This window comes from Toxotes jaculatrix, chromosome 15, assembly GCF_017976425.1.
Source record: "Toxotes jaculatrix isolate fToxJac2 chromosome 15, fToxJac2.pri, whole genome shotgun sequence".
NCBI classification, from domain to species: domain Eukaryota; kingdom Metazoa; phylum Chordata; class Actinopteri; family Toxotidae; genus Toxotes; species Toxotes jaculatrix.
Window position 1 is genome coordinate 17857580 of NC_054408.1, and position 26638 is coordinate 17884217.

At 40.4% G+C, this 26638-nt stretch overlaps 1 protein-coding gene across 2 annotated transcripts in view; it reads left to right on the forward strand.

The window, feature by feature from the left end:
• Positions 1 to 26638, forward strand: part of stxbp5l (syntaxin binding protein 5-like) — a 127686-nt gene that overhangs the window by 97203 nt on the left and 3845 nt on the right. Inside the window, exons 19-25 of one of the 2 annotated variants that reach the window (XM_041057537.1) lie at positions 30 to 98; positions 1374 to 1439; positions 14434 to 14613; positions 22229 to 22468; positions 24303 to 24666; positions 25487 to 25652; positions 26413 to 26524. In XM_041057537.1, the coding sequence (XP_040913471.1) occupies positions 30 to 98; positions 1374 to 1439; positions 14434 to 14613; positions 22229 to 22468; positions 24303 to 24666; positions 25487 to 25652; positions 26413 to 26524 (1197 nt within the window). The remainder of the gene's footprint in view (positions 1 to 29; positions 99 to 1373; positions 1440 to 14433; positions 14614 to 22228; positions 22469 to 24302; positions 24667 to 25486; positions 25653 to 26412; positions 26525 to 26638) is intronic. The other variant, XM_041057538.1, reaches the window with a different exon arrangement.

A 26638-nucleotide genomic window follows, 5' to 3' on the forward strand; every position in this document is an offset into this window, starting at 1 on the left:
TGGTGTGGGCATGTGGGCCTGCCTGACAGAGTTTTGCATGCGTGGCCTGTCTAACTTTTATTCAGATTCAAAGAAAAGGATCCGTACATCCTATCAGAGTAAGTCAGGCCTTCCTAAAGGCTGGGGGTGGGGAGGCTCTCTATGTGTGTTGGGGAGGGATGGGGGGATGGGGCAGTGTCTTGGTGGAACATAGTAGGACAACAGGGTTGATAGAGATGACTGCCATAGAGATTGGGAAGGGATGATGTGGACAAAAAGCAAAAGGACAAACCAAAGAGATGATTGGAATGGAAGGTCTTGGTCTTGTAGCAGAATATCATATCTGTATTTTCCCCACATAAAATAAAACCGGCCTATTCCAGTCATGTGCAGCAGTATGTCCTTTTGCAGAAGGAGAGCCACTCCTTTGAGCCTGTTAAGTAAGGGCAGTTATAAATATTATATGATCTATGTGATGTATATGTTAACTGAAGCATAGTGGGGTGAATGAAGCCTTGTTCATCCACTGAGCCTTGCAAAACTATATGTACTTTGAGTCAATGGTTACAAAGGAATTCTTAATTTTATTCTTCAGCAAAGTTTTAATCAGAATCATTTTTAATACCTTCAGTTATCTGTAAGGCCAGTGTAAATAACTGGAAGGAAAATCTGTGTTAAGACGTTTTGCTGGAAACTCTGACTGAAGAGAAATAATTAAATTAATCAAAATTTTTGAACTGTGACGACTCAGCGAGGCTGTTAATGGAGCCATAATGAACATGGCTTAAACACCCCACATTTGCACTCAGACATGAAGGAATTATAATTAGAAATTCCAGCATCAGTGATGTTTTTGTAAAAAAGTAGTAGGTATGAGTTCTCATTATGGCCTGTGCTTGGTGCATGATCAGATCTGATGTTTGTTCTGTTTTGTATTTTGACTGTATATGCCACTTTATCATGAAATTTGCACTACATTCTGTGGTTGTGTAATCATGGGAATGTTGACATTTTGATGCAGACTGGTTGGAAAGTCAAAAACACATTTATAAATGTACATTTATTGAATAGACTGTAGTGCAGGTAACTTCAGGATTCAGCCACTCTGCTCCCAGAAGGCAAAATGGATTCTACAAAATCCATCTAGTGCAAAGAGCAAATGTCAAATATTAGTAAAGACCTTGATCCCATAATATCATGCTTTCAGAAATAATAATAAAATACTGGGAAACATATAGACCAAGGATTGCTAATTACCTCTTTCTTGGAGCTCTGTGTGGCTGACATCAACCAAGCTGATTTCTGTTAAGTCTGTCTCACTGAGGATTGAAACAATCTGACAGGCTGTGTACATTCTGCTTCTTCTCCCTCTCAACTGCCATTGGCTGGGGCAGGCCTTACTGAACTCTCTGACAACCAGCAGTCCATTGACATGGAGAGAAGCAAGTCACCCACTTCAGGTAACCTGCTCACACCACACACACGTGCACAGACACACACGTTCCAGCCACTACAAAGTCCATCTTCCCTGTATGGAAACGCCTCTTGTGATGTGCACCGTGAAGCTTTGCTGGGATGCCATTGTCTTTGACCTTGAACTATACCTACAGTATGCAGCCTGTGGACACCTCACCCATCACCAGAGCACCTTCACTTGATGAGAATGGCAGCTGTTTAACATGACAACTGTTGTTCAGTGTTGTTATATGGATGATATTGATGTTAAATTGAAAGCATGTAAGAATTACTGAAAACCCCTTCGTTGGAAAGAGAAAATGTAATCCAGCCGTCAGACTGTTTGGTCGCTGTATATCGTGGTCTGTTTTGTGGTCTGTGATATGTTTTCACAAAAGTAAGAGACAGAAGGGACTACACTTTTCACCTGCTCTTCTTCTTTCTTTATGTCTCTCTGACTTTCGTGTTTGTCCAACTCTTTTCTTGGACTTAATGACAAGCTCTGCTGCTGTTGTGAGTTACCTAGCTAGCATCTCCTGTTTAGAGAGATAGAGAGTGAAAGATAAAGAAAGCAAAGGACAGGGGTGGCTTAAGAGAGGAAGTCCAATTGCATGTATGCCATGAACTAATGTTGATACAGCAGCTGACAGCAGTGGTGATAACCTACAGTTGATAAGAAGTGGCAGTAACCTGTATCATTTTATAAAATCAAGGCTCAAGTATCTGGCTGAGATGGGATCAGAATAGTTCTCAAAGCTGGTTAAATATTCATTTTTATCATCCATAATATACTTATAAACCGCTGTAAGCTGAATATGTGCTGGCATGTTGGTGTGTGGCAGTGCTTGACTTTATGTAGCATTAGATGCTAGATGATGTTTATAGAAACAGACATGCTTACTTAGAGGGGAATGGTGTGATGAAGCATATGATGTTAATGCCCTAAATGTTTGTAGTTAATGTTATATTCATTATCTTGTCGCCTGCTCAGGTCTCAGATCACCCTTTGGAGATGTGATGGTAGATTGGAAGTAGAGTGCAAGAGATAAGCTCACAGTATGAGAGGACTGGCTCGTGATGAATATCATAGGCTCAGTAAATGTTGGATGCAAATCGTTTATAGTTTGTTGAGGTCTGTGTGTTTGGAGAAAGGGCAGATGAAAAGAGTTTGTTTTTGTAAAGAAAGCATTAAAAACATAATAAGGGGGAGAAAGCGAGAGAAAGATGAGAACATGTCCCAGCAGGCGCTTTTATGTCTGTCGTGGGAAACCACTTTATCTCAGCAAATTCAGAACTTAAAGGTCAAATGAAGAGAGTGTAACTGTGTGTAAATCTGTGCTTAAGACGCTGCCAAGCAGACATGCTGTGTCCTCAAGGCTCTGTCTGCCCGTCTGCTTTGTAAGGTTTTAGTTTCCAAACAGTTTATTTTAAACCGACAAGATTTAGTGGTGATGTAAGAAACGTGATGTTTCAGATATTTTTCTTAAAGGTGCTATTTGTAAGTTTTCTCTGCCGCCGAATGTGGTTTCTTGCTGGGGAGCAGGTGGTGGTGGTGGTAATGGTCGCTTGCTATGAACTTCAGCCATCACTGTGTTTACAATGCAGGTGGTTATAATACGCCTCTCTGAGCAACCCTACTTCTTCAGCGCAGATTGGAGGCAACAGTCAATCACTATCGGAAAGCCCCAGACAAGCTGGCCGGGTCGGACCTTCCTGCTTAAATAATCAGCTAATTTCTCTCTTGGCCAGTAAAGGAATGAAGTTTGATGCTGAACTTACTCATACTGAGGTGTATGAGTAGAGCCTATTCCATTAGTACAAGCACTAACACAGACCTGAAACGTTTCTCTCATACCATGCAGCATTTCTTCTGGCATAATTGACTTGATGGCAAATTTGTGTTTTTCAGAGGGTTTTTAGGAAACGAAGAACAATTTAACAGTATGTTCTTGAACTTCTCAGAAATAAAAACCTGCCAACAGGAGGCGGATCATTAGAAACCTGCCAGCAGAAAGAGGATCATTTGAAACTTTGAAACAACTAAGTAATATAAGTTCTGTGAAAATGTGCTCCTGGGGTGGGGGTGGGTGGGGGGGGTATCTGAGTTCTCAAAATATTATCTCTTAGAGGTACAGTGACACATTGTTTTCTCACAAACACAGAAAAGCCACTGCTGATCTTTGAATAAGATGTGTTGAATTCATACATTTGTCCTGAGGAGTCTTTCAGAATCAGAATCAGATTTCTTTCAGTGCTGAAGTATGATAATGGTGCCATTGTGTGCAAATATTCGATTAGTCTGATGTGTTTCACAAAGAATAAAAGCTTTGGGGATGTTTGCCAACAACGAGGCACTTTGTATGCCTCTGAAATAATAATATGACAGGCTTCAGGCCACTTAGACCACTGCTGTTCCAGTGTAAAGCACCTGAGCTACATTTCTTACAGGTGGCGAGCCCACTTGGCTCCATGTTGCTTTATCAGACTGTGTTCCACGGTTCTTACCAAGATAAATAGGTGAAAAAAGGTGGATAGATGGACCTACTGTAGATATACATCGTACAATGGACTGGGTTATAGAAGCTGAGTCTTGCCTTTTGATCTGATAGGTGAGCTCATGAAACACAGAGAATACAGACAAGACATACTAGACATACTAGACATTCGCAAAGGTTGTACCACATAGATAAAGTGAATAATCTAGTGAAGACTGGGGTCAAGAGCCACGGTTGAAATACTGCAGGAGCTTGTTCGGTTGATGATGTGATGAATAGCAGGTACGTAGATGGATTGGTGGGAGAAGGAACTGGATTGCCACGCCCAGACACACACACACACACACACACACACACACACACACACACACACACACACACAGGCAAACAAGGGACGAGCAAGAAACACTAGCAATGGTGGAAGCACAGCCAACACCATAACATACTCATTGCAGATGTACCACAGAAGTAAACCTCCTATTGCCCAGTAGCATTGAAAGACCAGTGCATCTGCAAGAGGCTAAGTAGTGTGACTCAACAGTGACTCAGAGATTACTCTGTCAGGTCCTCAGATTTTTGGCTTTTATAGCATTCAGCTGCTCCCTGATCGAGGACTGTGCTACAAGCATATGAGCGGCGTTGTTGCATTGCAGACTAGGAAGGCAATAAGCTTAATTTTCACGCCAAATATAATAGCAGACTGAATGAGGTTGAAGTTTCTTGCACACATGAAAAATTGCTGTCCATACTTTGTCCAGGGGCAGGTGAATCTCTTTAAGACAGGCAGTGATCAGGGGCTATACAAGTATATGGACCCTTTTAGAGCTCCAAAGTCATTCCTTTAGATTTGAGCCGGTTTTACGTGTAGTATGGCCACCATTTTACTATGAATTCTGCTGTTTGATGTTTGTTGTTGCTTAAGAATTTTAATTACCAACAGCACTCCCCTGCTTTCCTCTATCTGTATTAGCCAGGATACAGATTTTTTTGTGTAAATCCGGAGTAATTTGTCTTTTTTTAAAGTCTGTCTTTCGTCTGTTCTCACACATTTTTACTCTCCAGCCTTGCCTTTGAGCCTCTTAAGGAGAGGATACGAACAGGATAACAGAACTAGGACAAAATGTTCTCTGCTGTCTTGACAGGGAGTCTTTCAGCATTGTGATGTTGACTAGGTCATGGTCATTCTGTCCCATTACAGGCTTGTCATCTTCTAATTAGAGAAATGGAAGAAAGGACAAATTATGGAGAGGTGGATAGGGAAGGATACAGTACACACACAGTGTGTTCAAGTGTGTGACTCATGTTAACATTTACCTAGAGAGGAGAAAAAGACAGATCGGTGGAGCAGTTTTATTCAGCGTAGTACAGTTTCAGAAATATAATCTGCAATCAAGATGGAAATGTTATCAGTTGTTAATAGCAGTGGGACCTAACTTGAAGTGTCAGGTTATGTAAGGCTGAATCTTTTTTCAACAGGTTTTGTAGTTTTTCTGACAGCTCCAAAAAAATCTTCAGTGTTAATGTAATAGTGATGTAAAATACATTTAAAGTGGTTATGGCTGGAGAAAAATGAGGCAGCACAACCGTGCTCTTCTTGACAGGCAAAGAGTTCATGGTTTGTTTCCCTCTGCTGAATATCAACTTCCACCCTTCTCTATGGCCATTAGACGCTGTCTGACCATCTCTGGCACACCGGGTGTGCTGTGTCTGTTCAAGGCCATACACAGACTGTGGACAGCTTATTAAGGAAGCCAGCCATCGTCCTGATTCACCCTGTGTGTCAATAACTGCCGGTGTCTCTCTCTCACCTCTTCTTTTACACATCTTTTTTCTTCTGTTTTTCCTGACCTTTTTCCCATCTTCCTTTTGTCATTAGGCCCAGTAATTGGCCGTTCTCCTGCCCGAAAGCTGTCTCCCTCCACACCCTTCTGTTGTCTTCTTTTTTAATGTCCTGAGGTCTGTTGTTTTGGTTTGGGGTTATGAGTTACATTTCGTCAGGGAGCTTTGTCCCACGTGTGCCTGCAGCAAGACTTACTTGACCAGGCCCAGTCGTGAGATGGACTAACAAGCTGAGATGCCGGTGATGGGTACCTGACCTGGCAGGCTATATTTAGTGGTAGGCACGTCAGGGGAGAAAGGTTTGATAAAACTTAAAATTAGCCTACCAACAGTTTTTCAACTAAACCCTTTCGGATGCTGTTGTGATGTGAAGTTACAACTAAAATTATGGTACACTTAATTAAAAGAGTGATCTAGTTGTAGTCTAGTTTTTTCCTGTTTTATTTATTTCAAGTTAGATTTGGCTGCATTCTATTCAACAGTATTATCACCACTGCTAAAACAAAGTAATACACAGTTGAAGCTTTTTGAGGTTGCAGAAATGTAAGACAATTGCCTTTTTTCTCTCTCTTTCTTTCTTTTTTTTACTACAACTACCTTATGTCCTGCCATACGTAATTTCAGACTTAAGCGTTACAGTTTCAATCATCATTTTCTCCAAAGTTGTTTATCACATCCACAGGTCTGTTCCTAGTTCAGTTTAAACTTCTGTGCCTCCAGTGCTTTTTTTCTCTCAGCAGGAGTTGGGTAATCAGCAATGACGCACAAAGCTGTTTCACCCCAGTGACTCTGTGTATTTTGGATTTAGGGTAGAAACAGAGGATTGGTGGGAACAGGTGGTTGTTACCAAGGAACTGCATGAACTGTTTGCCCTGATGGTGTCTCCGTCTCCAGATGAGTTGCACTCTGTAAACTTAAGCTGTGTAGAATACAGAGCTGCAACCGAGTTTGTTGTGCACAAAATAAGACCTTTGTTGATGGGTTGTGTATTTAAATGTAGTGTTCTGTTTAACTGTCAGCAGTTGTCTGTAAATCTGTAGGAAGTCTGTAAAGATGATATGGTATATGTCTGGTTTGCAGTAACTCAGGAGGAGTCTTTTCATGTTGGTCTGGTGCTATTGTTGAGGCTCCAAGATGAACATTATGTTTATTCAAGGTCAGCAACTACATTGTAAAACTGCCCATGTCACTTTATATATATATATATATATATATATATATATAAAATTTATTGGACCACTACCCAATGTAAGGTTTATGCCACAGCTGCCTTAAATTAACAGCAATCACCAGAATCATTTTTTATGTTTCTGTGTTTCTTAAGCCCTTTAACAGAAAAGATATTTTTAATGCTAAAGTATAATTACTATTTTTATCCATGAATTTTCAAATTTAGTTTTACAAAAAAAACTGCAAAAAAAGATAAATATATACACACACACACATACACAAGACGATACACACACACACACACACACACACACACACACACACACACATACACAGCTTTTTGTTTTGCTTCTTCTTTGAGTTTCTATTATCATCACGACTGATGACATTTTTCATCTGCCTTTATGATTATTAGGAGTTTACAGTGACTGTGGAACGTAAAAGGGGTGTTAGAGTATATTTGGAAGTAAACATTTTAATAATAAATATATTTTGTCTTGAAGTATTAACAGGCACTTTAGGTGATAGTGACGTGTGTATTAGAGCTTAAGAACTGACTGGATGTATGGAGCTGGTGGAGGCAATAGAAATAATTAAATTGCCTCATAGAAACACAATACTAGTGGTGTTGTTAGAAACAGTACTGATCAGTTGTAGTAAAACTAGTTGTAGTAGCTCAGTTGTTTGTGATGGTGATAGTTGTGCTTTTGAGTATCATATTGCTATTGGAATTAGAATTGTTCTTAACCTGCTTATTAACCTTTTTGTTAACCAACTGTTCTCCTCCCTGTTACCTGCAAGATTCTCTTCTCCTCAGTTCACCCACTCTGTTTGTCTCTCCCCTGTTTCCCTGAAAAGTCTGTGTCTGTTCTATTGGATCTCCTATTCCAGTTCATTACCCAACCTCCCTTCACAATGACCCACGCATCTTGCCAGAGCCTGTGGCCAGTCTGAGAGCCAGCCACTGCAGTCCAGTCTTTTACTTACTGGACAATGGTAAGAGGAGGGATGTCTCGTGGATCTCAGCCTCTTCATGGACATCTGCTTGTGGTTTTTATTTCACGGCAATAATGCAACAAGGGAAGGAGATGGGATAAATGGGTTGTTTTTGGACAGGTGGTTGGTTCAGTGTCGCACCTTGCATGCAAACTCTGCTTCCACACTGTGAGCAACACTCAGCAAGCCACCAAAAGACCTTTCATTCTTTACACAAGCACAGAAGTGGGGAAGTTCACGTAATTTATAAAACACTGGTGGCTTTGAAGAATCTGGCTGTGGTAGAACCCTCCATGGTCACTGACCATCAAGAGCAAAACAGATTTTTCACTTTCTTGTTTCCCCAAGTTTCTTGAAAAACAGCTTGATGTAGATGGAGTAAAATAGAAGACAATTTAATTACAGCCATTTAAAAGCCCACCATTGGGGGTTGGAAAATTTATTTAAATGCTGATACTACCACCATTGGTGGATGGGAAGAGGGTTTTCGTCTTTATTGCTGCCCTGGCGACTCCCACTGGTTGGCTAGCAGTTAGCAGTGCTAAGCACTGCAGTGTATGCAGACTTCGGCACTCCAAACTGGGAGAAACTGGGGAAGAAAATCACATAAATTAAGCAACAAAATAATCACAAAATCACAGAATATTTTGAAGTACAATAAAACGTCTAATTTCTCATAATCAGAATGTTGAAGGTGCAGTTCACCACCCAAATGTAATCTGATGCTCTCGCACCACAATCGCTCACAACAGAATGATCCATCAACGAAGTTGCTTGCAGTGTAAACAAGCTGACAGGGATTATGTTTCTAGGAGTAGACTGTCTGCTGCTGCTGCTTTGTCAGTGTGTTCCATGCTTTTGTGCAGACAACTGCTGGTGTTGCATTGTCTCTCTGCCCCAGCTGCAGGGGGGTAGATGCTGTGATGTTTGTTGTATGTGCCAAATCTGGGCTTTGACCTTGGATCCTTCATCATTTGGCAATGCTACAAGGCAGACGGGCTTAGGAAGAGGAAGGGGTTGTATTCCAGTCGGGTATTTCTCCTCCTTGCTCGTCAGAGCCTCTAGTGCTTCATTCTCTGTGACGTTAATCATTGTGCCTCCATTGGAACCACACATCTTTGTCACTGAAGGACAACATGCTACTTTACCGGACTGTGGCACTCAGAATGTCTTTAATTGTGTCTTTCTGACTGTGTGTCAATAAATCCACAATCTCATCTTGTTGTCCTCTCCGCTATCATTCATCACTGTCTCATCTCTAACTAACTGCATGGTGCCTACTATGTGGCCAGCTGCTGTGCTGATAAAAATGACTTCAGCTTGCTTTGTACGTTTATCAGTGTTGTGGCCTGATCAAGTCCAACATAGCCCCTATTTGGGACCTCAGCATTCCATATGTTGCTATAATTTGGTCAATTTAGTTCCCTACTTAGACCTCAGGAAAAATCCTCTCAATCCTGAAGAGTGTTCCATCTTCACTAGTGTCTAGTGTCTGTCAGGAAGCTGAAATTTTTGTTTGCCATGGGCTAGCACAGAGGAGAAAAAGGGCAAAGCAGAGCAGCCCATTCTATGGAAATACTTGATTAAAACATTGGTTTTGTCCCAGGAAAATGCTTTGTCTTTCCAGACAGAAAGTAAACATATCTGGGGCCATAAAACCCCGGCCCAGCACACCACCAGGAACTCGAATTTTGCTATACTTCTGCGTTGGCAATTCTACGTGGGCAAATCATGAAGTAACATATGGAGTTCTGAGGTCACAAATGGTGGCTAGTCCTGTAACATAAACTGTAATCATACATGTGTTATAATATTGTCATGTAATCAAACTTGGAGTAAAGGGTACTCTGGCCATAAAAAGAAAACACATAAATTATAGTGATAATATTATTAGTCAGACGGAGTTGGTGAAACTGTGATATTTTGACACAAAACTGTGATGTTGCTTAACTGACCAGTGTTAGTTTAGGTTCAGTGAGCGTGAAGGCTAAACCCATGGTAATGAATGGTAATACATGCAGTGTTTGGCTGAGTATTGTTCATATTCACAATAAACATTTGATGAACTGTTAATGTAGCCCCTGAGCTGTTACACAGAGGAACCATCTGTGTGAAACAGGTTTATTATGACTTTCTTTGTCATTGCGTGCCCTAACACAGGCACATTTTATGGTTGCAGCAGCATCTGGTCCCCATGGTTTATTATGAAGAAAACACACACATGCAGAGCTCATCTATTATCTCATTAGCGACAATAATCCAAAAGGCCTTACTTGTTCCTGGAAAAAAATGGAAACAAATTCACTGATTGAGAAATTCAATTAGAGCACCATACCACTGTAATTTCCTCCTCTGCAATAAAGGAAATATATTTTTCCTCAAAATTACCTTCAATACTGAGCTGCCTACATGGCCCTTCATAGCAAATAAACTGAATACACTGTATTACATTAGATTAAGAAAGAAACAAAAGAAAAGAAAAAAAAATGTTGTTTGCTTCAGTTGGCCCCACGTCCTCTGCTGTACTCTTTTCTTTTCTGGTACTATGTGGCAGAAGGATTGAAACCTGAGTCAACATTTTTTTTTTCCTAAAGGAATCATCATAGATTCCTTTGATGCATTTTTCAAATCTAAAGTAAAATTAAAATGGTCAAAGTTATGAAGAATGCAAATTCATGGTCATGCTGCTTTCCACATGGTCTTGGAATATCTCAGGTGTCATGTAAACCCCATCCTGTGTCTTCCACATATCAGGTTAACAAAGAAACAATGAAATATTGCCTTTTCGAGAGGGGAAACTGGCTCATAACATTTCAGCTCCGACCTTTGCAGTTCTCTACTTACTGCAAAATGCTTGCAAAATGTTTAAACAAGTTATTTTGTTGCCTCCAGTGTCTGACTGTGATTTTTGTATAGACACCCTGTGGTGTCACTCTGTTTGTTTGTGCTTCCATGTCAGACGTCCCAGGCCTCAGTATATGCAAAAGTGACATATTTCAGTAAAGACCTTGGTCAAGGTTAATTCGATTGTAGAAATGTGCAAAGCATCCAGAGTAAATTAAAGTATGTTGTTACCTTGTTGCAACTCAACAAGAAAATGACCCAAATTGAAAGAAACACTATGCTAAGTAGTGAAATGACAGATGAAAGATAATCCCTGCTCCAAGTGCATGAATGTTTCACTGGACATTTCTCCTTTTTTATTTTGTAACTGGGTATTGCTGATCTTGTAGAAATAGCTGGGAACACTGGCCTGGGACAACAATGGAGCATGCATTTTGAAATTTGCCTGCCATGTGCAACTGCACCAATTTGCATGTTCTGGTTCTTTGTTCATTTGAATGAGTTCCATTTTGTTTGGTTTTAGTTTTTTTTTGCACTTTGGTTTGTCATTCTTTGACTTAGATTACACGTACTTTCTTTTCTTTTCCTTTTTTTAAATTTATTTATTTATTTTTTTTTGTTTGAAAGGATTAACTGGTGCTTTGTTTCCTATTCTTTTGTTTCAGTAAAGGGACCCGGCAGAAAGTTAAGTCTGCCAACAGATCTTAAGACTGATCTTGGTACGGTAGGCGAAAGCCAGCAGTTTTCACTTGATTTCCTTTGAGTCATTTAGTTTCTGCTTTTGTCACGTTTTCTAACATTTTCTAGGCTTTTATGTTGCTTTAGTAGTTCTTATTCCCACCCAAACTTTCTCTGTTCAACCAGCCCATGAGACTGTTGGCCTGACGTGTTTCGTCCATTTTGCCCCTTTAATGTATTTTGATTTAAGTCTTCTGTATTCGTTTCTTCTACATTTTGCAAGTGTTTATAAAGGTGATTTGTAACTCATGCCCATGTTTAAATTTGAGGCTTTCTATCGCTTTATCATGATCGGACCATCTTCTGATTTTACGCAACCTTTCCTCCATTGACAGCCTTGCTCTACAGTGATTGGATCACTCGCTACCTCTCTCATTTTAACTGGATCATTTCTCTCTTAAACAGTCCTCTTTTCATTATAACTGGATCATCTGCATTACAGATACTGAGCGTTCTCCCCATACATCTGCTTACATACACATCACAGTCTCAGGTTTCTCTTTGCTATGCTTCGGCAGTGTCACACATGCTGTCCCCTCTAAAAACTTGTGCTTCCTTAACACAAAATATGCCACCTCTTACTTATTCCTTCCCTCTTTTAATAACTTTTTGTTATGTGACAGGTATGGAAAAAATGCTTTTGCTTATTTTATTTTTTCAGCACTTGCGAAGCAGATTTAAAAAAATTTACTTTGGAAAAAAAAAGCAGCCTCGTGTATCTCATCACACACTCAGTGTCATCAACAAGAGAACATTTTAAACTCATGAAATTTCCTGTGAGGTTCAAACATAATCTGGAGGTGTCAGTAAGATTTATGTTGTCAATAAAATGGGTAAAATTCTTGCCAATTAATCTTGTACTTTGTTAATAGCTACAATAGGAATGTGGGTTTTTTGTCAGAACAGTCTATGGTAGAGAGTATTTCTCTGGGCGAGTGTGTGTGTGTGTGTGGGAGTGTGTGAGTACGCACTCTTGATGCGTATGTGCAGTAATCCGTGTGCATTGGGGGGATGTGCGTGTGAGGATACAGTGCCATTCTTTCTGCTATGTAGTTTCCTGCAGAACATTTCAGGGCAAATGACTGATTGGCTTCATCTCTGTTTGAAATTCATAATAAGAAAACATTAACACAGAGACACAGTGGTGTCGTCACGCAGCTCTCTCATTGGTTGGCCCAGCATTAACCTCAGTTTTCAGTCCATGCATTGCCTCAGCCTGTTCTGCTGTGAAACTGTGTGTGTGTGTGTGCGTGTTGCACATGGACTGGGTGGCACCCTGGAGCTTTTCATCTTCACTTTGAAAATGAATCACTTGTGCATCAACCATCTGAACAGGAGACTAAATTTGATATGACAGACATGTGACAGGTGCCAAATATGAAGAGGACAGTGACAAGGGGTCACTATTGTTTTTACTCTTTAGTAAAATGCTTTTTGTCTTCATGCTTCCTGACCTTCTACATAGGAGAGAGGACAGGTATTTAGAAAACAATAGAAACCTTTGATCACACCTTCCTGTCAACCCCAAATCATTTTAACTTTGGTTTTACTACCACAGAGACATTATTAAAGGAGTAGCATGTAGGATTTGGTGGCATCTAGATGTGAGGTTGGAGATTGCAGCCACCTGAATACCTCAAGCTTTCGGAAGAATCTACAGTGGCTTTTGGGTAAAATGTGAAAGGCCCTCTCTAGAGCCAGTGTTTTGTTTGTCCATTCTGGGCTACTGTAGAAACACGATGGTGCAAACATGGCAGGCTCTGTGGAAGAGAACCCGCTCCCTATGTAGATATTAACTGTTTTATTTACTCGTCACTCAAGCCAAGTGAGAATGAGAGTTCTCGGGCATTTGGTATCATGAAGCTGTTAATTATGGCTGTTTTGGCAGCTTTTTTGTCTTGCCAAATAAATTGTGGGCAACAAAGAACCGCAGAGTGCAAGCAATCCACACAATCTTGCTTTGCTTTTCTTTGTCTCATTAATAAGGTTTGGCTCTAAACAAATTATTTTGCTCACACACACACAAGCCCTGTACATTAAACAAGGACAAAAGCTTCCAACAAACTCAGTCCCTGAGGGGAGGCCATGTAAAGCTACAATTCCAGAAAGTAACAAGTGTTTCCTGTCAGCACCATCTGGAGCTAACTGTGTACCCCAACCAACTTAACTGCAGTACTAATTTACATTAGAATCAAAAACCAGATACTCAAGTTTTTAGAGTCTTTCCTATTCCTTTGATCTTCACTTGTAGCTTTTCGCTGTAGCCAGTAATGCCATAAAGCTTCTTCCTTTCAAAAGAAACAGTTTCTGCTAAAAACAAGGTTTCTAACAATTCACAAAGGAATCAAAGTGGAGATGAAACGAGCCTGTTTTCTTTTGATTTTCATATCTTTCCTGGCACAAACTGGATGAAACTGCTCTCACGATTTGCTTCTACATTTTACTCTCTTTCCTTTTGCCCCAGCATCTCTTTCTCCTTCCTGGTCATACCTACTTCAAACCACTCTAACCATTCCTTTCTCATTCACCACCAATTTTCTTGTCGACAATCTGATTTTCAACATCGGCTTGCTTTGCTAACACTGCAAAAATTTCCGTCTTCATAGGTCATGGAGTGTATTCCTGAACCGAAGTATTAAGTCTGTATTTTTTTAAACAGATAGCAAAATCTCCCAATAGGGTGAGAGAAATCCAGGTATTTCCTTGAAACAGAGAAAACTGCATTATAAATAAGCAAAGTTCTCTCCCCTCATTGGCAGATTTCTCCCTTGTTTTGATTCCAACAAGATTTCAATGTTCACTATTATGAGTAAATGACTTATGATGATGGATATTGCAGTAGTGGATTAGAATGTTAGAAAGTTTCATTTTTTTTCTCCTCTTTGTATTGTTTGCTAATGCTTTGCCGTTGTTACAGATCATGTCAATGGACATTGCACTAGCCCCACCTCCCAGCCCTGCTCAGCGGGGAAGCCTCGCGTCCCAATGGGTCCTGAGGGGCCACGGCTTACCCGCAGAGGCCCTGGCCGACCGCCCTTCCGCAAGGCCCAGTCTGCTGCTTGCATGGAGATCTCTTTGCCTGTGTCCCACACTGAAGGTGTGTGCTTGACTTCCCAACTCCCATCCCTTATCCTCTATAACATGCCCTCCCTCCCAACAAGTGCATGCCATCCTCTCACCCTGGGGTAAGTGGATTGAGGCCTGATACATAGTTAACTCAAGGCAAATGTATGCTAATGCAAGTTGGCAGCAAAAACTGAAGTCATACTGTGGGGTAAGATAATCAATGGATAAAACCCTCCCCTAAACTGTGATTGTCCAATCAAAGCTTAGCAACCATAATATAAGACAAATAAGACACTGCAGGTCTCTCAACCATTTGATTTCTCTACACGCTGAAGCAGTAGACATGGTACTGTAATAAGAGCAAAACCTGTAGTCTAAAGGCTTTAGCAAGTGGTGTTTTTGGCCTTTCCATAACATGAAACATTAAAGCAGGCATAAGGACTGTATTAAACTGTGTATTTGTTTCTGATGGAAGCTGTAATTGTTAGCATGCCCAGCTAATTAGCTCACAGCCTGCAGCAGTCAGCTGCGGTAGTAACAAGTGCATATTGAAGACCCCTTTGACAAGATTCTCATTTTAAAATGAGTCAGCTGAAAACATCTAAAATGTCAACTGATACAGAGAGTTCATGTTAGCGTAATTGTCTTGCAGGCTTTCACTGATAAAATCTGCAGCTGATCGTTGTCGTTTCAGAATTTTGAGTGATAAGTCTGCCATCATAAATTTTATTAGGAACTAGATCTGTGCAATGCCAGTTTTACATCTGTAGCAGCAGTAAATCAGAGGGGCAAGGCTTAGTGAATGGTCAATTATTTTTTTTTTCAAATAACATGAATGAACTTTTTAGAAGATGCTTTAGCACACTGAGCTACCTGAGGATCAACAGGTGCCGACACTGAATTACCAGATGAATGTGGTAACTATTGCTGCTGTATGTTCATACCAGCAACAGCTACTTCTTCATGTGTACTTGTTTATTTAGCAGCATTTGAGCTACTTTAAACATATATTTCTGCAGCTTGCATTAGCATCACCTTATAACATTTGGACTACAGGATGCAAGAAACAGGCCTTGCATTGTGTCCCTTAACACTGTTGCCTGTGTTGACCATGTGCCAGGCCTGAAAGTTGGTGCAATTTTAAGTGTTTTAACTCACTTATTTTTACTTTTTCAGTGCCTTTCTTTCTTTTTTTTTTAATTTTCTGCATCAAAAACGGCATCTGATTAATTTTAAAAGCAGCACTGATGTGTTAGCAATGAATGTCACTGTATTTTTCCGTCCAGTCATGGTGAAGTAAACTTTCTGCCTTTTTTTCTGTCATATTTCTTTCTCTTCTCATAAATAGATTCCGGATGTTTTTTTGTTTTGTTTCTTTAAATTAACTAACAGAGAACACAGGAGGTTTTTGTAGTGTGGCCACACCTTCTCATAATCTGCAGAACTTTGAGCATAGGGAGGCACTTCATTAGTCATATTATTTAGTTTATGTGTTTGTGAGTGAATATATTCCGTTTCTTTATATTGCAATTAGGGCAGCATCCACTTTTTTCCCAAGTTTCAAATAGCCCTTTTCAGTATGTACAAATAGAAAAGAGGTGAATGAGCAGTACAAGACAACCGTTCAAGCATGATTTGCACTCTGGCATTTTGACATTCTCGTTGACAGATATTTTCTTCCATATGAACTCCTTTTATTCACACCCTGACTTTGACTTTAACCATCTAAAAATGAATTGGCCCAGTAGGCCAATATCCCCATGATCAGTGTGTGTACGTACAGCTTTGTGTGTGATAAATGGCAATTTTGTGAATGTGTAAATATGTTCCTCTGTCTCTGTGTGTGCGTAGCGAAAAGATATTTCAGTGGTTTATAGCTACCTTATTTCCATATTATCACCTGCTAATCTGAAGAACTCTAAATAATAACTCTGAGGGCCTTAATAAAACATGTTTAGTTTCAGCATTTGATGCATTGGCATCTTTAGGCTTGTTGTTAGGTATATTTTGCCTTTCTGTTCTAAACAACAACTGCAAAAGCAAACAGGCAGATAAAAGAATGTGCTGTCAAGTAAGGACTTAAAATGACACTCACAGCAGTGTAATTTTAAGATATTGACCTCAGAACTGATGCAGAAAATGGATTGCACAAGAGCATTTAATTATACAGTACGTATGAAGTCTTGCACTTAGTCTGTCACTGCTAGGCGACAGACATCAAGACTTCACTGCGGGACATCTATTGACTTTGAATAAACAATATGCTCCCACTCAGACAAAAGTGAGACACATCTTTCATCTTAGCAGGATTCCTGACATTCTACTGTAATGTTGGACATTTTATTTTTCTCTCCTGCACACTGAACTAGATATTTTCTTTAAGTGGCAAAAGCCACAACAAAATATCGCCCGGCATGTCTGTGAGTTGAACTTAGATGAACTTTTAGTCTTCATAATGACCCACATAGCTGGATGATTTATTTAATTTTTTAGATATTTTTAAAATATTTTATATTTTAAAAAAATATTTAAATATTTAAAAATCTATTTTTTTAAATAGATTTTGACCTGGAGGAAGATGAGTTAACACTTAAGTGCTCTGATTTAAAGTATGGAAAATGTGAACATTTACTTTGCCACTTCAAGCAGGACATTGTCATAAAGAGAACAGCTACACACCACTTATGAGAAAATTTCTATGTACATCAAAGTCTTCATGATCATCTTATTATAAATTAAATATAGATAGACCACGCTCTACAACACAGCTTTCCTGTGCCCTGAATTTGGGACACCACAACTGCTTTCATATAGTGCCCGTGCATCATATATAAACTCATGCCACGAGGAGAGTACACTTCTGGACAGAGCAGGGCGAGTCACTCGTGGTCTTGCCTGTACTGTGCAAATTCTGGCCGTTAAAATCAAGATCACGGTCCTTGATCACATTTTTTATCTGTGTTGTTCTATAAAGTTACAAAGATTTTTGCAGATTGTGCAAACCTTATAGGGCTTTAACAAACATGCTGGTTTAAAATATTGATGCTAAATAATAAACAGGATAGGTACAGTGCTACATGTTGAGTCACAGTTGACCCTTTTACACCAACTCTGCAGTTAGATTCATGCTGCCATCTTCATCGACCTCATTATACAAAATTGACCTGGAGCCAAGAGGGAAGCAGTTTTTCATCAGCATAAGCTAAATGTTTTATTAAAGGGCTACAGTGGCATTATCAACCACACCAATGCAGATAATGGAAGTAGAATTGTTCTTTTCCACAGTTGTTTTAATGCATCTAGAACCTCTGAAAATATCCACAAGAAACAGTCTGAAAAACTATGTGAGTAATTTAACATAAAACTTTACACTAACCATAATCAGTACTAATCTGGCATTGTAATCTTTTGGTGTAAAGCTGTTTGTAGTATGACACCATTAGTATGGCCATACTACCTAGATACACCATGTTGTGACAACTTAGAGATGTTAACTGACTACTAAACCTGAACTTTACCAACTTGCTGCATTGTATAACTACACACTGCACCTAGATCTCCACTGCATGAAGGTTTAACTTCAGACTAAAGGCAGAATTCAACAGTAAAAAAAAAAATGTTTCACTTAGTTCTGTCGGCAAGCTAGCAAGTCAAAAATAAAGAGTCAAAATTACATAAATTAATAAAGAGCCCTCCAGCCACTGTCTGATACTAAAGAATCATGTCATCACCTGTTTAAGGGGCAACCACAGTGCCCCAGTGTGCCTGAGTGGTAAACAGTATCGAATGCTGCTCAAATAGTGCTAAAATAGCTTGGAGAATATGGCTCTGAAATGAATCAATATACAGTGGTCATTACTGTCCAAACTTTGTCATGGTATGACAAGAGGATCCTTTGTGTTTTGTGGAAAGTGCAGTTCTGTGCAGAACAGAAAGTGTTTGATAGGCTCTCTGGGGTAGTGTAAAGAATGAAAACTGTTGTTCTCTGTTGTATTTAGTCATGGTTGTTTTGCAGTCTACAGACACCTGCATTAAGACCATGATATTTTATTGGACCCAAAGAAATCCTCCTGTATATCAAAGGCTTCTTTGCCTAATTAGTGTGGTGCATGTGTCTCACTGCAGTCATTCAGATAAAAAGAATGTCCAGTCTGGACACACGGCCACATTCCTCTTGTGCCACCCTTCGACCAAAATGTCACCTTGTCAAACAAGATACTACATAATCTGACAGCTTGAAGTTTTCTGAGCACGCTCATTCTTCCAACACTTCCATACTGTGGGGGGTAATGAATATTGTACCCACCACAAACCACTTTCAAGGCTGTAGAACAATATTGAAGATACTGCATGAAACTGTGATTGTTGTAGTTAAACTAGAGAATGACATGCGATTTGTATTTTACATGTCTAATTCACTAGCAGCGTGTGATGGGGAGGAAGTGAGATGGAAAATCAAGAATAGCCATCATCTGCAGCAGATTTAATGTGGGTTCATTATGCATGAACAGTCACTTTTCTCAGCAGACCGCTGCATATTCTCTGACTGTTGCCTACCTTTGGCGCTGTTGTTTATCAGTTGCACTGGGTTACCACAGTGAAGAGCCAGCAGGATCACTGGAATAATTAAAGGTCAACAATCGGTGCAAGAGATGAGGCTGATAATGAGGCCTGCATGCCGGGAGAGGAGACAGAGGAGGGAAACGGCAGGGGTAGCCAGACGAAATGTACAATAAACATGCCCATACCTCCCATCTCAGCTAGGCAGCACACCTATGAAATATTAAAGATACAAGTAAGATTGCAGTAACAAAGTTGGTAGTGGTTGTTTAAAAACAGGAAAATCTGTAATATAGAGAGTGTGTGTTGTTACCAGTTCATTTGTTTGTTAGTATAGAGGGAGGAGGGGTTGTTTCCCCATAATGTAACCATTAGATTAAGCAGAACCCACATACAGTATTGCAGTATCCCATAATGTACAAATTTCACAAGTAAAAGAAGCCACATTAAAATGGATTTTACTGCACTATAGCGCAGAGTTAAGGTGAGTCAGTAACAGTAACTACCTGGCCAGATGCTGTAAAGGCTTTCAAAAGACACTCAAGTCTGCACCCACACACACCTACATCCACGTTGCAAACTAAAAATAAAAAACAAAATGCTGAAGTCATAGGCCAGCTATTATATAGCTGTGTGATATAAGAAGTCCCTGTTGGATCTTAAAAAACTTAATCATCTTAATTGTTAAAATATTATATCATTATTATATTATATACATTTTGATGTCAAAGATTGCTTTATTCCCAATTAGGGTACACAATTAAAATTTGGAAAATCCATCTTTTACATCTGTCTGTATGTGTTAACTGGTATGAAAGCAAATCTTGGCACAAAGCTCTGTTCACAATCATTGGTAGAACATAAATATGAATGGGAATTAAGTAGTAGTCTTCAGGTGTCTGTCCTTGTCTTACTAAAGTGTGTATGGTTGTATGTGCATGTACCACAGTATAAATCTGGCACTTTGTCTGTCTCACCGCTTCAGATTGTCTGCCTTTCCTTATCACAGCCCTGACACTGCCTCGTCTGCCTCTAGCTCCCTGTGAGCGCCCCCCCCCCCCAGGGTCCCTGTGTCCTGTCAGAGTACCACTGTGCCTGACTTTCATTAGCCAGCACCCCACAGGCTCTGTCACACAGCGTAAACACACCCCAGCGACACACAGCAAAACTGAGCTGCTGCAGCCCAGACTCACAGCAAAAGGCTATTTTGTTTTTGTGGCTGCCAGCAGCACCGTACGACAGTGTTGTCACGGCACCAGAATTTTGACCAAAAACATCTAAATATATTGATGCTGCTCTGATTCTGTAGTAAACAAGACAAAAAGAAACACCAACAATCATAATTTTCATTCGTGAGGCCTTTGTCTTTGTAGCACCATTTGTGTTGGGAGTTTTCAAGTGACTTTTGTATTGAATTGGCTCCTTGTCTTTTAAACTTGGATCCACTCTAAATAAATGTTTTTGTCCTTGTAGCAGAATCAGAGAAAGCAGTATTGAAATTTTGGTTGTCGTGCAACAGCGCTGTATAGTTACCTTTATCAACCACACTGGACTACAAGTAGAGCCAACTTTTTTAAGTTGAGCAGATGGTGCCAAAAAAGGGTTCAGAGAGAAGATGGAAATGCGAGCAAAGGTTGTGTGGCCACTAGAAATGCAGTCAAGAAGCCTCTTTTTCAGTCAAACTCTCTGTATGTATTTGAAGCAGTCTCTCCACACTCAGTTGCATCTTTATCTCTTTCCCTTTCTTTCACTCTCTGGTACTGCTGTTCATCTGTCCATCTGTTTCTTGGCTGGGTGGCTGCGCTTGTGCGTGTCTGTGTGTGCGTGCCCCACGTGTGTGGATTTGTTTCTCTGGGTCATGGCGGGTATGGTTTGTTCTATGGGGTTCATGTTGTGGGGGATGAATAGGTTATGCATCCAGGAGGGCAATGCTTCAGCAGTTACACGGAGTCACTATGTACTCCCACGACGAGCACCACACCACCAGCCCCTACTGCTGGAGTGACAGAGGTAAGGGGGCTTCGGCCACAAACCCATCAACTGCTGTCCCGCTGACTACTATACGTTCGTCCGTCCATCAGTCAGTCAGTATGTCAGTCCGTCCTGTGGCCCTGTTTCATCTAAAACATACCTAGAAGTGTTTGCTCTTGTCCCGAGGTGTAGGAGTGGGGTGATGCCATGCTTATAGCAGTGCATAGTGTATGTTTTGCAGACAGCATACATTTTGGCATACAGAACCCATTTGGAGTTGTTGTTACATAAAGTCTGCTCTCTGTGTAACATCTTGCTGGGAATGCAGTGCTGCATATTGCCTGGCTTTGAATAATTCAGAAATGCAGCAATACAGAAATACTTTCATGATGGAGGTTTTTAGTACACAATGGAGGACCTGAATGAGAAGCACTCAAACAGAGTTGAAGGAGTTTCTGAATTTGGTGCAACTGCCAGTGTGTGTGTGTGTGGCGTGCGCGTGCGCTCCTGTGTGTGTGTGTGCATTCTTGTGCATGTCTGTCTATAAATGTGTGAGTGTATGTTTTTGTGTGCAGTGTGTCACCAGGCCGCTGAATAGAATCTCATCAGCGAGTAAAAGCAGAACATTCTCATCTAACACAGACAGAAGTGTGTGTGCACAAGAGTGCGATGTGAAAATAGGTTTCTGTCCAGTCGTCCCATTTTAATGTTGGATCACTTTTCTTCTCAGTGTGTCACTTCTTTTTCACTGGCATTTTCCTATTTATTCCAGTGTTTTACATGACAAACAATCTGCAGACAGACCATGTTTGACTTTTAGAATATGTATTCTGCGCTCCTTATCACTCTCTCGCTCTCTCCCTTTACGGAATACCTTTTTATTTTTAACTTGTTTTTCCTCTCATACCACCATTTATTCTTCTTTGTCAATCATGTTGCCATTTCCCTTCCACCACCCTTTTTCTGCTGCCATAAATTTCTACCCTCCAACACAATTTTTCTCTTTCTTATTTTTCTCTCTTGCCCTTCCTTCTCTTGTCACCACTTCATATGTCTCTCCTCCTGCATCGTTTCTGCCTCTGCCGTGCTTCTGTGTTTGGCGGCTGCTGCTGCAGAGAGTCGCGAAAACTCCTTCAGCCGCTCGCGCAGTTCCAGTGTGTCCAGCATCGACCGGGACACCAAAGAAGCTATCACCACACTGCAGTTTGGAGAGTCATACGGGCGCAAGAGCGACGCCCTACCCACGCCATGTTTGTGGGTGGGCACCAGCTTAGGCGTGGTCCTGCTGATCCCAATGTCCATTCCCACTGACCAGGAGGAGAGGATGGAGGAACCTGTCACCATGGGCCCCAGTGGTAAGTCCCAATGAGACTGGGTTTCATCACAAAGGTGTCATGTATCTTACAGAGGTTTTAAGTGACCACAGCTCTATTCACAGTTTTCCTTCACAAACAGGGATTATTACTATCATTTCTTGTGTGTTTTTGATCTCAGCAGTAGTTTGGTGATTGCAGTTCTATCACAAATACAGGCAGAAATAATAACACATATAATACAGATAAGTTGGAATAGATCAGTTGTGTTTTGATAGAAAATCCACTACACCTCAAAATCTCATTATTTGATCTGTTGAAGGGCTTAAAACAGCTTACAGCCTTGTTAGCAATGAAGCCAAGACAGAGACTAAATAAACAGAGGCTGAGAAGGAGAACATTAAGAACCATTTTTTAATCTTGCTAATATTTTGAAATTATTGAAGTGAAGCTTGCACAGTGAGATGTGGAATCTAATGTAGCCTTTTAAAACTTCTGGCCCAGCTCAAAATGGTGATCAGTTTTGTCAGCACAAAATGTCCAGAATACATGTTTTAGGCTCATCTTTGTCATTTGTCAAAGGCTGCTGACTAGAAAACCAAACCATCGAGCTGAAAGATGCTAAAATTAACTGTTTAGCTAAGGGAAACTGCAGAGCTATGAGATAAGTCTCTGTAGGTTTGTCACTATGAGTGATCCCTTTCATATTACACATCATTTGATCTGTGGTAACGTGAAAATATTACTAAGAGCAAACTTTGATTTTCATAGTGTAAAATCAGTGAAGATAACTTCCAACAAACAGAGCAGCATCATGCCACAATGTTCAGAGCTCATGAATACTGTGATGTGAACAAATTATTTTACAAATAATGATATGGGGGGGTACACTCGCTTTGAAAACCCAGGACGGTGATCTGAGTAAGACTACATTAGCTTTCATCTCAGCTCCACTTGTATGTTTGACATAAAACATCCACTCGGACAAAGCGAGGCTTTTAAACATAAGAGCAGGTAATTTCCTGAGGAATTGAGTGCACTGTGTAAAGCTGTGCGGGCAGAATTTGAAAGCTCAACTCTCCCCTGGTCTTACTCATACTAAAACTTCATTAGTCTCAATTAGAGGGAAATTTGTTGTCATGGAGAACTTTGATGGGCATTTGCCATGCACAATCTCACATTGACTTCATTCTGGACTCAAAAGCAAGGATAAACTTTGCAGCCCCCGTTGTGTTTGCACTCTGACTAAACAAAACTGAGCCATTCACACATGCATTACCAGTCCAGAGGCCCTGCTGTGTGAGGAAAAAGGTCTCCTTCTCAGAGTGAAAACCTCAGTTGAACAAATAACCCAGGCCCTTTGAAGCAGCAGTTGTTCTCTTGAGACTTAACATACAAGAAGCAAGCTTTTTACTGGAAGGTCACAGATTCCGTTCCAAGGAAAAATTGATGAACAGAAAAGAAAGTATTGTTGAACTCTCCTTGTGTCTTGTGCGCCTGTGGATTTCCTGTGGAGTGCAGCTAGTTTCTTATGCAATAAATGTAGTCTTTGAGAAAAATGTCAACATAGATTAAAAGTTATACTAGGTTTCTAAATATGGATTTGTGAACTTTTGCTATTGTTTAACTTGCATCATCCATTCCTACTAATATTCTCAATCTCATTTTACAAATAAAGTTCAGTTAATCTCATCATTGTGTGTGTTGCACTCTGATGAACAAACAAACTGGGTTGCAATGGAGATAAGTGTAATGCTTTGAGTTCTTCCAGCACCTTCCAGGCTTGTGGTAACAGTTTGCTGTAGCTTTGGAAACTTTTAGTTTTAGATGTCATGTTTCCTGTTTTCCTCTTTTCGCTCTGTCCAAATACTCCCAGGAGCGATCCTGATGCTGAAGGGCTCGGTGCTGCGCTTTGGCTTCTTGGACTGCATGGGAGCGCTCATTCAGAGCCCCTATGAGATTTGGCGGGACCCAAATGCCCCTGAGGACCCTGACAGACCGCGGAGGCGCAAACTAGTCCATTTTTCACCATCATCCTCCCAGGACGCCTGCGGAGAGGGACATCTGGCTGTGGTTTGCTCTGAGAGGCAGGCCAAAGTGTTCTTGATGCCCTCGCAGTCTTGCCTCTATGTCCACAACATCACAGAGTCATCATTTGTACTGCGAGCAGACGTGGTATCGGTGTGTAACAGTGTGGGCCTGGCCTGCTTTTGTGCTAACGGTCACGTCATGACACTCAGGTACATGCTTTGTCTGTCTTATTAGATGTTTGTGTTAAGTCTGTGCACAGAGTTCAAATTAAAATTGTCATTTATCTGAAATTTCCGTAATAGAGTTTTAATTTAACATATCTTTCTGTGTTAATGGACATTTTGTCCTGCTGCTTAGACCTAGAACATTTTGGCTTAGACAGAGACTCTGCAATTAATCAAATAATGAGTGATTGATTGATAACAATTATTTAGACATGGCTGAATGCAATATTGACCCTTTGCATTAGAAGTGTCTGCTCTGATGCATCAAATAAAGTGCTTCTTATTCATAAGTAAACCCTAGTGTGATACATTATCATTATTCCATTTGTATTTAATCTCTGTTTTTCAAATATACCTCTGGATACAAGCAAGAATATTTGCAGTGCAGAGAAAATGTTCAAGTGACATGTAACTACGTTGTGGATATGGGGATGACACCTTTCTGCTCAGTTGGATGCTAATTGGTAGCACCATTAGGCCTGTTTTATTTAGACCTCTTACCTCAAGAGAACAATTTGATTTCATGTAATTTGAAGGAAGTTTTATTTATAGCTGTAATAAGTACATTGTAAGATTAATGTTCCTAAACAGCCTAAACTACTTTGTTACCGAAAACTGTACCAGAAATTGTGATAAATAATCTCGAGATTAAATTAGATCACATTTGATAATCATTATTATTCTATTTCTGTAATCATGGAGGTCAGATGTGGCTCAGATGTGTGGTGTGGTTTACTCAGCAGAATACAGTTATTATATAAATGTTTCTGGTATCTAAGTCTGTTCTCTCATTCTTCTCACCTAGTTTGCCCAGTCTAAGGCCGCTGATGGATGTCAATTACCTGCCTCTGACAGACATGCGCATCGCAAGAACCTTTTGCTTCACCAATGGGGGGCAGGCACTATATCTTAGCTCCCCGACAGAGATCCAGAGAATTACATACAGCCAGGAGATGTGTGACAACCTGCAGGTCAGCACTGGTTTCTGTGTGTGTCTTTGTGTGTGCATGTCTGTGCATGTGCATCTATGATGTGCAACATCTCAGATTTTTTTTCTGTTTGGTTTAATTAAAGACATCTATGCGTGTCTTTATGCATATGTAAAGACCTCTCTAATTTTGCATCTATGTGTGTGGGCATCCGTTTTAGTGACAGTTTCTGTCATCTCACATATTGGTTCTGAGTTCGGAAAAGGATTGATGCAGTAAATAAGCAGGTGCCATTATTCCCACCCTTGCTGAAGCCCAGAGTTGACAGGAGCCATTGCAGTGAAATGTCACACTTGTCATTTGTGGTCTGAACTCCACTGGATTGATTGCGTGTATATGTGTGTGTGTGTGTGTGTGTTTATTCTTAAGAGCCATCACTGCACTCTCACTAATAATAACAGATGTCAGTGGAGCTGGTAACATGATGCTGCCATAGTGCCACCTACAGGCAAACAGTGGTTACTCAGATTATGGTCTGGTTTTCCCCAGTCATTGAGGAAAAGATGTCAGTATATGTCAGGTCAGGTCAACTTACAATACAGCCATCATTATCACACAAATGCATGTAAGGGCACTATGATTGTTTTCACAAAGGTCATTAAAGGAAGTGAAGGTGAAGAAAACTTTGACCCCACCCTACCTCAGTGATGACCAATGTATGATCAGCAGATTTTGGCAAAACATCCCTGGAGCACATCAGTTTTATAAAAACTTTTTTATTTTTCATTTTCATTCATTGCAGGAAATGCTGGGAGAGCTGTTTACACCAATAGAAACACCAGAAGCCCAGAACAGAGGCTTTCTAAAGGGCTTCTTTGGAGGAAACGCCCATAACTTTGACAGAGAGGAGCTCTGTGCGTTTTTTTGTCTATATTTCTTGCCTGCATGAAAGTGCATGCCAGTATGTGCTAATTCACTTAAAATATGCCATATGATACTAATTAGTGAACATATTAATGTCATAAATG